Source organism: Lagopus muta, chromosome 4 (assembly GCF_023343835.1).
Source record: "Lagopus muta isolate bLagMut1 chromosome 4, bLagMut1 primary, whole genome shotgun sequence".
Lineage (NCBI taxonomy): Eukaryota > Metazoa > Chordata > Aves > Galliformes > Phasianidae > Lagopus > Lagopus muta.
Window position 1 is genome coordinate 67,466,709 of NC_064436.1, and position 14,270 is coordinate 67,480,978.

Here is a 14,270-nt window from a genome sequence, read left to right on the forward strand (position 1 = left end):
TCGAAGCTCTTTATGAACTCCCGCTTCTACAGGTTTCATAAGCTAATGCAACTACAGGTCATTCTCTTGGCTGGTACTACAAAGCAGTCTAAACTTCATATAAATCATCATCAGTAGGACAGTATTGTTTTGTTCTTCGTTTGTTTTGATGGGAACATTATTAGACATATCTGATTAAACTCTCCTCTCTCATTTATATTGTTTTTAAAACTCATTTTAATTAGATGATATATTTGAAACAAAAGCAAGCAGTGATTACAAAGTTCCCATAGTGAATAGAAAGAATAGAGAGATGAAGTATAGGAGATTTTAGGAAGATTCACTATTAGAGCAATAGTTGACAAACTATGCACAGTAATTTAGAATATATTTGTCAATGAATTAGTGCTCATAATTCCTCATCAGCCACTTTGAAAGCCAACATTCTGAAACTTGCAACATCATTCAGTTGGATTAAAAATAAACTAGATCCTAACTCAAAAAGCAAGAACAGCCATAGGTACTACAATATTTGGATTTTGCCAAACTAAAATAATCCATCACATATATTACATTGCAGGTGAGAGTTTTCTGCACTTGATGGAAATATTGCACACTGTAGATTTGCACAAAACTACCTGATATAGGTATAATTTCCTGAAATATGGCACCATATGTGCATCAGTAAACATTATGTATAGAGTAAATTAAACTGAGACCTACAATTAGGCAGTAAGGAAATTACTACAGACCTGAAAGAGTAAATCAGCAGTATTAAAACTCCCCATTTCCTCTGAAGCACTTCAGAGCACCATAAAAGCCTCAATGTCAATATGATAAACAGTGGGATGAAATATGCTTTGAGATAAACAAAAAGGCATACATTCAAACAAATTAAAGTCAAAATCAAGACTAACTGATGGTTCATCACCTCTAGTTTATTTTTTAGATTTCTTTTTCCTAGAACTTTTTCTAAATCTTCTTTCTTAAAGTAAGTAGAAAAGCAACTTTATCAACCAGGAGCAGAGAAAATTTAGATGCACTGCTGAATAGCATGCTAGGGGGCTTACAGTTTTCTTAGTCCAAACTAGTGACATTCAGAGTATTTGATTAACTTCTATTGCTTTGAAGATTGGTTATAAATTCAGGGGAAGCTGAAAGAACAGAGGGCTTTATCAAATAGAGCGTTATCATCTCTTCCTTACAACAGAGCATATCACAAGATTCCTGTCTAATACCCTAGCACAAGCTGAAAGGGAAACTCAGTAAAGAAAGTACTGACATATGCACAGCACAGTGCAACAACATAAATGAATTAAAAAATTGAACATAGCTTCAGCACAGGAATAAATCTGTTTTAGGATTTGATAGTGGGCTTTCAGAAAGAGAGCTTCCAGATCTCCATAATCAAGAGTGCTAAAGTCACTACAGGTGAAAACATAACCTGTTAGGAGATACATTTCTAATGAGCAAAGGCTTGATGCTGCAGGTGGCCTTAGGTTCAAAGGCATTCAGACTGACACGTTGGGATCACTTTTAAAAAAGAGAAGCCAACATTTCATCAAGAAGTGTTCTCATGTGACAGAATGAGGCAATATAATCACATCACACACTCCCTTGGGAACAACTCCTATCTCATCTTTGGTAATACAGCACAAACTTGCAAGGCTCCTGTGTATTGTCTGGTTAAGTATAACCTTGCCTCAACTTTGTCTTCACAAAATAAATCTTCAGTAAGCATTCATGCAATATTAAATTTGAAATTAAAACTCTCTTGGATTTTCTGTTGCTGTTAAACACTTGCATTATGTATTGCACCTGTCTCTATTAACAAATTCTCACTGTGTCACATGAACTATGTGAGGACCACGACCCTCTCTCTGTTTCTAACTCCCCTTAAATTACACAGGTAATGAATTAATAGAACCACCCCTACAATTTATAACTTCAGACAATGCCTACTTGTCTACAATAAAGAACACATCAAAGCCTACTTTTAGGATAGTAAGAACAAGAAGTTGATCCTCTAAGCCACCTTGACACAATCCTATTAACATAGCGTTGACTAGCTCTACAGTAAGAAAGTAAAAGAACTAGTAACACAACCCACATTCAGGTTTCTTTCTTTGGGGTAAATGAACTAGTAGACAGTGTCCTCACAATTCCTTACAAACATACAAAGATAATTCACCTTTTCTAAAACAAACCACCTCCAAGCAACTACTCTCTGAAGGTGAAATCTCCCATTGTATAGAAGATTTAGGGAATGCCACCTTGCTTATATTATCACCCATCTTCCATAATTGACATCAGCTGGTGTGAATTCACAGTTGGGATTTTTGGTTGGCTGGCTATTTTTTCTCCTCCCCATTATGAGTTTTTATTTATTAGGTTGTGTTGCTCAATTTGTTAAAAAATCTGAGATAAATTGCTTGTCTAATAAATTTAATTATAATAGACTTCATTGTGTTCTTCTGAAGCTCCTAGTTTTTTTTTTTTGTTTTTTTTTTTTTTTCCCCCCTTCTCCAGGAGGTGTTCAAGGCCAGGCTGGATGGGGCCCTGGGAAGGCTGGTCCATTGCCTGACTTAGTGGGTCGCAATGGTGTCTATGGCAGAGAGGTTAGAACACAATGATCTTTGAGGTCCTTCTAAGCCAGGCCATTCTATGATTCTAACTGCTTACACTTGCATGTGGCTTTATCTTCACATGCGGATGTTATACACCCTTAAATCTGGTACAATATGGAATATCTAAATTGAACTAGCCTTACCTTCAAAAACAACTTTACTTTTCTGTGTTTCATATTGTTCTACTGAAAACTTAACAGTAACTGTTGCCTAACTTTTATCTGAGCATTTCAGAAGGGGAAGAGGAGAAACAGTTTAAATCAGTAAGTCATGATTCAGGACAGTGAGGTTTCATTTCTAGGTGAGCTGGTCCTCCCTGTAACACTTGATAATTCATTATATGGCAATAGCTTGCCTGTAAAACAGTGATGATACAATTTCCACTTTTGGTGGGAGGTTCTGTGTTTTCCTCAAAGCTTTTATATCCCGTAAAGAAGCAAGCTATGCATGCACTTGAAAACAGAGAGATTTAAGTTCACATACTGGAAGTGTTATATAAATGTTTATTCATAACATAATTTGCATTGTATGGGATAGATGTGAAGAAATCTGTTCCAAGAGAAAACAGTTTTTCATTTTTAGGTGTCCCTTTAGTCTAATTGCACTAACTAATACTCATATTATTCTGAGAGTCTCTACAGAGCCTGCGTCAATTCTTGGCACGTTCCAAAGTGCTAAACTTCTTTTTTTTTTTAACCACAAATAGCTTTCATAAACAGTAGTGATACAACTTAATCTAAGTGGAAATGACCGACATAAAGAGCAAAGGGAGATTAGACTGCCTCTCAAGAGCTAGGAAATAAAGATACAACAAATAGTGCTAAGAACATTATGAAGCCTGTTATCTAATTCAAATTATTGTGCCCATATTAAAGAAAGTACACAGAACTGTGAGTACTTTCAGAGACCTAAAAAGTAGGAAAGAACTGAGTATGATGACAAACCTCTCTTCAAGATCTGTTACTGAACTTGCATGGATAAATTACACGAGGTATTTTCCTCATCTACCTATCTTTTTCAAAGGTGTAACCTGTAGACTAATGTAGCAGTATTGTCAAGGACTAAAAGTTAACGAGTATAATAATTGTAGCTGTGCAATTGAATTAAAGTATGCTGGAGATTATGGCTGATAACTAATGAAAATTGTGTTGTAGTCTACCACCAAATATCTCACGAAGTTATACTTCAGAGCATAGTCAAAGGCAAAGATAATGTAAATGAGCAATCAATAATATATAATGGTCATGTAAAGGGATGCCTAAACTACATGACACTTAATGAATTGATTAGAGGGATGCAAAGGGCAAACGTGACCTGGATTTTTTCAGAATTTAGGCTTCTACAAGATCTGTGACAGAACAAGCCTGGCTGTGTGGCTGCAAAATGGACACCAAATGCAATCAATTACTAATACTAGTTGATGTCTAAATGACTAAACTCAATCGCAGATAGCCGAAAGTATGTAGCTGCGTAGCAAGCAGCATGCTAGTAATGGCCATCAGAAAAAAGCAGACACTGGGAATAAACAATCAATATCCAAACCTCCATTAATATTTGTGAGAAAGAGTAAGACAACTCATCTGAACCATTTCATAAATCTTTTAGCTTGGAGCTTACAAAGTAGCTGAGATTACCCAATCAACTTCTAAATGAAAAACTAAAGCCATACATGAAATTCATTCTTGAAAAATCACAAGCTGTTTGTCTCTGCAGAAATCATATGGAGGAGCTAATAACATAATTGGAGTTACACAATGCAAGTATGACTAGAACTGTAGCCTTAAAATAACATCTACCTTTGAATATTTGGAGTGCTGTTGCAGATGGTAACCGAAAAAAGACCGTAGACTTGACAAAGGTGCTATCAGTTTTAGACTGATTTTCTGAGGAAATGAGGCTCAAAATTCTATTTTTTTTCTAATGCATTTCAATCTGTTGTGCAATTTCGAACTAATGTCAGCATACTGGAAAAGTCTTGAGGATGTTGAGCAATTATTTGATAAAAAAAAAATTGTTAGTAGGAGAAAGGTGACCCAGATTTGAGTTCTGTGGAGGGAAATTTGTAATGGGAAGTCAGTAGCTGGCTGATCAGTGTAGATACCAGCTGGTCAACCACCATGCAGAATGGAAGATGAACACAGACGATACAATTCTACAGAAAGCAGAAGTTTTCATTAATTTGATTGTTGTCAATTTTTTGACAACAATCCTCTGTCTGCACAATATGTATATCTCAGAGGATGCTGTCTGAAAAAGACAATCTGAGAAAAGAAATTTTTGCTAAAAATAAATGCTGGATTAGAATGTTTTGCTTTGGAGTGGTGTGAAGAATGGCAACATTAAGCTATGTACTGGTGAGACCTGTCTGCTTCCAAGAATTCATTTAACCATGAAAGCAAACATAGGTATTTCAAGTCTAGAAACAACGATAGCTTTCCACATACAAAATCACCATGCAGATACTAGGAGGTTGTAATAGATGGTTGATTTAAAAAAAATTTTTTTGATATTGCACATGAAGACTTGGATATCAAACAGTGGCACTGACTTCTCTCAGATATCCACTACAATAAAACAAAAGCAAAGGACATCAGTATAAGCACTCAAAGTATCAAATGTATTCATCAAAATGCAGCTGGTAATGTTTTCATTTCTAAACTTTACACTTTAATGTTCTTATTCAAATATTTTATTATAAAATTATGTTGCCTAAAACTGCAACAGGAACAAGAAATCCTATTTTACTACTATTTAAATTTTCCTTTGTTCCAGTTTGGAATGAAACCTGGAAATTTCAAAATGCTAAACGATCAAAATACCTTAAAGCAACTGAAATCATCCTTGAACATTCTGAAGCACTACTTTCAATTTTAATTTTCAATTTTCAATTTTTAATTTTCAATTATGTTCAATTTATATGTATATGTTTATATTTGAAATGAAAAGCTATGGTAAAAGATATACTCACTTTCAGAATGAAAAATTGAAGATGTTAAAAACATAAATATGACTCTTCAATAGTTGGACTTTTTATTATCTTCAAAACTATATTTCTGGATAAACAAACATGATTTTATCACGCTCTTCCATTTTAAAGAAAGAGAAAATTTTCTGCTGATTATTTATTTCATCAAGTGTTCCCAACTAACTTTAGTAATAATACACAACTGAGTCCACAGGAGGTGGATGCATTGTCCTTAATGGCTATATGAGAGCTACATTTCCAGTTCAGCTGAGAACAGTTGGTAAAAAAAAAAATCTCTCTTTTCTCTGTGATTCCTTCCACTTGGATGCATATAAAGTATTAGTCTGGCTTGAATGGACAAAAAAGAATTATTATTTTATTTCAATCTACTGCAGACAGGCTGTACTGTTAAAATTAATGGCAGTACCAATATCTGCTTTTTAAGGGAAAACTAATGGTTTTGGTTATTGTACCTTGTGGGGAAACTGAATGGCTAACACAGACTGAACAAGCTCAGGTGATGAGCTGGAACAGTACATACAGAAAAGGAATGAGAGCAGAAGGGTGGGAGGCAGCGGTGCTGACAGGTGGGACACCAGTGGTGGTGACAGCAGAGCAGCTGGTGCCTTGCTCACACATCTCCAGATGATCTATGGACCGTGGTAGGCCTTGCTATACATCCAGTTTGTGCCTTAGCCAAATTCTTTGGGGTGTCCTTCCTGCTTATCCCTGCTTATCCCTGTGGTGTCAATGTCACCACAGAGTTGCAGTGCTGGAAAAACAGTGTGTGCGTGCTGCTTTATGATTAGATGTAGTATTTAAGGTGTTAGCATTAATATTAGTATAGGATTAGTATCATTTTTTCCCTAAGGAAAAATACAAACACACATAAAAACTGGCATCAACAAGCACCCTGCTGCTATTCTTAGCGTAGCTTGCTGTTCCACACAGTGAAGGATGTTTTTGTTCAGCTTTAAGGTTTTGCTTTTTTGTTTGGTTTGTTGGTTGGTTTGTTTTTCACTACAGACTTGTGTACCAGAAAAAAAGACCCCCAAATCCTGCCAACTGGCACAACTTATTTATCAGACACAGAACTCTGTGATTTCTCCAAACTGTTCAAAATGAACTAGGCAATGGCAGCAGTAACCTATGGGCTGGTGAGACCTGTCTTCTTCCAAGAACTTATTCAGTCCAACCAATGTTAATAATCTTACTTGCGGTTTATATTGAGTTTTATAATTAGATTCTCCTCAATACTTTCCCAATGCCCAGAAGTGTTTAAATGATAAGATAAAAGATGTAATTCCATCAGAATGGGAAGTACTGATGTGCCTGTAAATTGTGAGATTGGATTTTAACAGTGTGTCCCAGCTACCATCATTTCACACCGCTGTATGATAATTATTAAAAAAATATAAATAAAAAATATTGGAGATAAAGAGCTATGTAACCTGGGGAGAGAAAGAAAAATCAGTCTTAGATGGTTGGCTGCTGAAGACTAACTCACAAGGGCACCTGACTACCAAGTGAAATATATATACTTTCTTCACTAAAAAAAAAACCCACATTTTGTAGATTGTCCTGTTCTATGTATCATTAAGCTTCATAAATCTGATCAACAAGGCTGCTTCAAAATGCATTAACTGAAAATGAAAGGCATTATGGTATTCAAAGTTGGCAGTCTCTACTAGTAAGCCCAAAATTGAAGGACTGAAAGAGTGTAATTGTGCAATCTCAGCCTTGGTTCATTTCTTCTACACCTTTAATCCCTTCTCCCCACCTATTAAAAGTAGTCCTTGTTTTGGAAAATTTAGCTGGGGATGTCTAGGCAGACCTGGGTAGATGTGCACATGTTTCCTATACAACTGATTATGCATAGGACAAAGCACAACATTGATTATGATTCTAAAGCAGACCAATTCATAGACCAAATACACACTGTTGAAAGCAAAGACTCTATCTTCCTATATCTTCGTAGCACAGTTAGGATCTAATCTTTATTAGTTTACTAGAGACTGCCACAATTTAATAAACATTATACCTGTGTGATTAACAGTCATAAATATAGAAAACTATACTAAATACTTCATTTCTATGCAGGAATCTATTTATGTACATGCTTCACTTTACCCACATACAGAGTTTCAACATTTTTGTGATTGAATTTAACACCCATGGAGTAGAATATACGTGAGAAACAGAGAGTTTATTGAGAAAGGTGCCATTTTTTTATCACGTTTCAGAGTAAAATTGGCATTAGAGATGAGTAATTCAGACAACTGCTGAGAGCCTCGTACAGAACAGTAACTCATGTGTTAGTCTGCTACTTCCTTCAAGCAATAAGAACAGAGGTGGGAGGCAACACATGGTACAAACTCCACTGCAAAACCTAGGATCCTACAAATTTGGAGGTCAGAACAGTGGAGATCTTTCTTCTCTCATTAGCTGAGCAACAGATGTGATGCTAGGCTTTATGCAGAGTTGATGATTAACGTTGTCTGTAAGTCCATTGCAAAATTTTTATTATTTAGAGAATAAGCTCTGAGAATATTACCCTCAAACACATTTGCTGAAAATTCAGGACAAAATGAAAAGAGCAGGGTACTGTTTTTAAAGTCCCTCTTTCTGAAACTAGTTGCAAATAGGTAACTGGAGGTACTTTTAAGTCCTTCCTTGATCTTGCTGATTTGTAGATTTTAGATCATTTCCTTAGGAACAAGATTTGACTGGTCAGGTAGTGATATTTTTTAACAGAAAGTACAGAACTTTTTCATCTCAAAAGTGAAAAAAAAAAAAAAAAGTAAAAAGTCCATTCCCCAAAATTAACTTTAAAAATGTACAGAGAAACTCTTAGGATTCTCTCTCTTCTGCTTTCCAATCTCCCTTCTATTCTATTCCATCTCAAGTTTTTTGTTTTTTGTTGTTGTTTTTTTTTAATAAATCTTTCAGTCTTATTACCAGTCACAGAACTAAAAGTAATGTGTTCAAACTAGGTTTTACAATTATTTATCAGCCTTCTGCCTATCTGTAGGATCTTCATGACATGTAGTAACTTAAAAATTCTCACTGAAATTCTATGAACATTTTTGTATTCTGCGAATTGATATTTCATTGAGAGTATTCATATAAATACTAATAAGCACATCTGGCAGTGTTTTTAGGAGTGAGAATGCTATGAAGGCAGTGAAGGTTTGGCCAATCTTCCTTGATCCCACATATGAAGACCATTAGGTGTCACATTTAGAATGTGTTCCAGTATTCCTTTTTTAGTTAACACCAGTATTTCTTTTTAGTGTCAGCTGCAAAGTAGTGGTATATTTACGTAAAGCCACAAATTCCTTATGCTTTTACATATGTCAAAAACAAAAAAGCATTTAATTTCTAGGAAAATCAAGCAGTAGTATAAAAGCATAGATTACCTGTCTTCGAAGGTCTCGCGTTTTCTTGGTCATCTTGTCAATAGCAATGTTGAGTGGGTCCCCCTTCTCTTTCCTTCCAGTCTGTTAAAAATCAAATATTGGAATTAAATAATAACACTTCACAATTTACATACTTTTAATTGATATAGTTAAAGCTAATTAAAAAACAAAAACAAAAACAAAAACAAAACAACATTTTTTTGTTAGCTTCCAATTAAGGTGTTATTTTCAACACAATGTTTTAAACGTGTTTATGTGTGTGGGGCACAGATTATTTTAAAATAAACCTAAAATGATAAGAAGAAAGATTAAGGTGACTCACTGGAGGGTTTAGAACTTTTCCAACAATAAATTATGTACATATATTATAGCCCATGCTCCAAATATCTGCAAGACCTTTCACTATAAAGCAAACATAAAGAGCTTCTAATCTCTATCCTGCTAGGCACTGGGAATGTTAAACATGATAATAAGCAGAAACACAGCTTGAGGACAGAAGGAAAACGGTCCTTATGATTGTAACAGGAATCATATTGGCAGACATTAGGTGCAATTGAAAGAAAACTTCCACTTAAAACATTTTCCTGCAGGAAGTCTCAAAGCAAAGATCCTTACAAAAAAAGATGAAAGGGGGGAGGGGAGGAAGGAAGGATAGCTTTCTGTGGCTACAATACACTGAAAGACACGTATTCTTCTAGGTTCCATGGCACAGAGAGCATTAAGTGACTTTGTCAGCTGTATTACCTTTCTCTTAAGAGAACACTGCTTCTCTCAAGATTTGTCACATCCTGCATCACGTTGAACTCTGCTTGATAGTTTTTCATCAAGAACCAAAATGATCTTCCTTTCTTTCTAGCAGAACTCTTTTATTCTCAACACTGTTTTCAAATGTTCCTATTTAGAATTGTTCCTTGCATATAGTTAAGAGCAGTTTTCTATTTCCCACTGAGCCTAATAGAATGTGTCTCCAGAACCTGTTGAGAACTCACATTTGGGGTGGGATGAGTATTAAATATACCCTTTTAATAATGATCTCTTGCATGTCCAGCGTTGTGTTATCAGACCTACATGGCCATATTGGCAATCAAATCCATTCTTCTGCTTTAAACAGAGGGAATGCCTGCTTTCCATTATTATCTGCCATTCTAATTATGATATCACGACAATGCCTTTAATCACCATTTAGAAATCTGTAAAACGGTTGGACTGGATTATGTTTTAGGTCTTTTCCAACCTTGGTGATTCTATGATTCTATGAAAACCTATTTTCTTTATTTAGAAATTAAAACATAATGACATCAACTGCCACAGTTTAATACAAAATGTAAGTTTATCTCTTATGTTTCTAAAAAGAATCCATTACAAATTCCAGACTTAACCATACAAATCAGAAAATTTGGTGTTTTACAAAAGGAGGCACCTCTATAACTACAGTCAATTTCATCTTGTTCATCTCACATTCATTCTTTGGTTGAGTTTTGCTGGTCCCCAGCTAAAGAACCGTGGTTCTTTAGCCATAGCCATTATGGCTCATGCTTTTATTTTCAGACAACCTGTATTCAACCCCTGCTAGCTTCTCTGAAATGGGTCTGCAAGATGAGCTGGTCTCAGCCAGGTTCCTAGTCTATTAGACTACAAAGATTTCCAGATTTTCGATTACTCCAGCTTTGTGCTGTGTGCTAGCTGCCTCAAGTATCCTTGGTGACATTAGCATTTTGGGATGCATTATTTTTCCAGTCAAATAATTAAATTTCTGTTATATCATTTAAATTCTTCTCTTGTTTCTCCTTATTTGGTGCAAACTGCAGTGAATATTAACACAATGTGAACAATTAAAAAACATCATGACACTGAAGCCTACATGGAGATGGTATTTTAGTGCTCTCAACCAAGAGAACTAGTTAGCAGTGATTTCGTGCAGGGCAGATCTGCTGTGCATTCACCACTGATGTGAAATCAAGCACATAACCCTTGGCACTATTATAAGGGGCCATAACAGTGTTCAAAATAGTAACCCGGGACTTCCGCCAAAGTAGTCAGTGAGAGAATACAGAGACACTAAATAAATCAGGCACCTGATAAAATGCACAGTTTAGGAGCAAGAGCTCCTGACATTCCCCAAATGATCATTGGAGGAAAGTAGAAATTCTCAGATTGACTTAAATGGCATTGGCACAGGCTTCCAAGGTAAGTGTTGGTGTCACCATCCGTGGAGGTGTTCCAGAGCCATGGAGATGTGGCACTGAGGCACATGGTCAGTGGGCATGGTAGGGATGAGTTGACTGTTGGACTTGATGAGCTTACTGCTCTTTTCCAACCTATTTGAATCTGTAATTCTATGAGAAGTTCGATTTATGCTCCTAACTTGAATATTTGACATTGCTCTTTAGACGATCGACTATTCTGTGAGGATAGATCCATGATAGCCTGTATCCAGTGCTTCTCTTAAACCTCTTTTCAATTTTTTGTTGTATCTTTTTAGTCTATTTTTAAATTATATAAAGAGTGGCTCTTAAGATACATCCTATGGAGATACCCAAGACAACTGGGAGCCCTTCTGTGACCCTTAGGCCACACAACACAAACTAGTAATGGGCAACCTCTTCTCCTCTCAAAACAGCAAAAAGTCTCACCTATACTGCTTACAGGAAAAGTCCTTTGTGCAGTGGTCTAATCATGCTCTACATGTTATCTGAGATGCTAAATGGCATAAACTGATTTGTGCTGGAGAATAAGCAATCAAACCATGTGGATGGAGACCTGACTGAGCTCTCTCTATGGCAATACTTTATCAATACATAGGAGTGCAGATGAAATCCTAGAGACACTTTTCATGTCTTGAAGTTTCTCACTATCCAGGAATTTTAAGTGTTCTTCACCTTTTATGTGTGAAATGGCTTCTGCCTTTAAATCTGGATAGAAAAGCCCTTCTTCACTGTACAATTTCAAAGGAAGATAATTTTGTTTAGTAAATCACATTATTGTAAAATAAATAGCATGGCATGTGATGTTACATAGCTTCAGGCAGGTCTGTCAAACACCATCTGCTCTGCACTGAAAATATAAGTTTATTAAAGTTTATTTATTTAAGTTGTTAAATACTGTTATATTAAAGTTGCTCGCTGATAAATTTTTGGTCTCCACTCCTAGCAGGGATATAAAGGAATTTATCAGTTTCCTGTGTTTCTGATAAACCATAAATCTTATTATTGAGACTGACAGCATTTCTGTGTTAATCTTTTTCTGCACAGGGAAGAAAGATACTTTGGAAATGGGATACAAGGGATGTAAAATCTGCTCCTGAATTGAGTTAAAAGTAGAATAAGCAGAAATGCATAGAAACTTTGGAATGTCAAAAAATTGGCATTCAGAGTTCCTTTGAACACAATTACCTCTATTTATGGTAGTTTCCATGGGTTCTCTCAACTATGGGCTGTGCCAACCACAAGTGGATATTGCATTGCAGCTCTCCCCAAGTTATGCAGTCCCCTTTCCAGATCAGCCAATATAAGAAGCAACCCCCAAGTACATTTTTCAAGTACTTTTAAGCTCACTCTGAGAAGCTGAACAGCTTTTTAATATAACCAATCTACAGTTATTGAGTACCTGAAGAAATCTAGTTATTATCATTTCCTTCTGGTAACTGCCTACTGTCACCACCACTGCCAACCAGAGACAGTCTAGAGACAAAGCAGTTTCCATGAGACACAGTCAACTCTGGAAGAGAATGCTTCAGACTGGAACTGTGTTTTCACCTTTGAATAATTCCAAATAAAACCAAGAAAATCACAAATGTGACATTTCAGCATATGAAATAGATAAGATAGCTGCTACCATTCTTTTTATAAAGAGAGCTAATGGATATGCTTTCATATGCTTTTACTAAAATATTCCGTCATCATGTGCACAGTCACGTGAAATGGAAATCCATTATTAGGAGTACATTATTAATTTATTTTACAGTCAACACAGATGAACATGTCTGACAATTGTAACCTGTTAAAGACAGGAAAAAATTGCCAAGAAATAGACAAAAACATAGCAATTGCAGGCCTACAGCATAATATAACAAATAAAAAGCTACATGCATAACTACCAAATGAGAGATGTTAGAGAAATACTTGCTCTGTTCCTTTAAAATGCATAATTTAGAAGGTCAGTCTTTGAATTTATCACAAATAATAATAATAATAAAAACCTTAAATGATGTCAGATGCTATGGGACGATTGTTTTCACACATTCCCTTGTCTTTTTGGCTGCTTTATATATAAGCCCAATGCCTGGGCTACCTCAATCTCCTAGCATATTATATGTTCCATGTCCAAGACACCCTTATTGCCATTTATCGAGTAATTTAGCCTCTAGGAGACAGGTGGAAAGATTATCTATTGATCCAAGAGCTACCAAACCTTGATATACTCTTATATTTTCATCATCCCCTCGGTAAATGGTTCAATTTTTTACAGTTTATTCAAAACTTCAATATCACAATGTTTTATTAAGGTGTAAACTGCTGCTCAAAAATATATCTGTCCTAATATTTTATTTTAAATGTTGAACAACATCACTCTTTAAAAACTATGCTCATGTTCAGTAGTCCTTTTAAAGGTGATGAAGAAACGCTTACTAGGAAGAAGAAAAACACTTTGAACAACAGACATAAGCTGCCTCGGTGCTTTTAAGCAGAAAGCTAGGTTTAAGAACACCAGCACACTCTCTTTCTGTCAGGTTAAGAAGACTAATTTCAGGTCAGGAAAAGGCTAAGCCATATATCCCAGCAGAGGTGAGTAGAGGTTAAATTTCACTGAAAGTTGAAAACCTTTGCTATTAGCTAGGGATTTGGGTCAGGATGACATATTTTAGGAAAGTTGTGTGGTCCCTCTATGGATGAACTGAGCAAGACATCTTAGAATACATACATATACATACATTTTTTTTCAAATTGGTACGGTGAGAAAAGCTCTTAGGAACCTGGTGTGAATGTGAATCACTGTTTGACACAGCTCAATTATTTTATCCAGTCTTTATATCCATCAATTATATTTTTTTCTTTTTAGCACTTATTCTAAGTAACTAGATGGGAGGTTCTGCAATTACCTGTTTTCCATATTCATTTTTTGTAGAGGATCACCTGACATAGAATGAAATGTTATGTGTTTCCTTTTGTCCTTAATAATTCCCTTTTTTTCTTGTGGGGGAGGTGTGGAGGGAGAATAATTTTGCATAAATGGGAGAAAATGTTGCTTAGAAATTCTTCCTCTGCTCAGGTATTTTGACTA

The 14,270-nt window shown here is 35.6% G+C and overlaps 1 protein-coding gene across 8 annotated transcripts in view; it reads right to left on the bottom strand.

Moving 5' to 3' along the window:
- CTNNA2 (catenin alpha 2) overlaps positions 1 to 14,270 on the bottom strand; it is a 456,804-nt gene that overhangs the window by 96,740 nt on the left and 345,794 nt on the right. For all 8 annotated transcript variants that reach the window (XM_048942164.1, XM_048942165.1, XM_048942167.1 and 5 more), the window contains one exon: positions 8,991 to 9,071. In XM_048942164.1, coding sequence (XP_048798121.1) covers positions 8,991 to 9,071 — 81 coding nt within the window. The remainder of the gene's footprint in view (positions 1 to 8,990; positions 9,072 to 14,270) is intronic.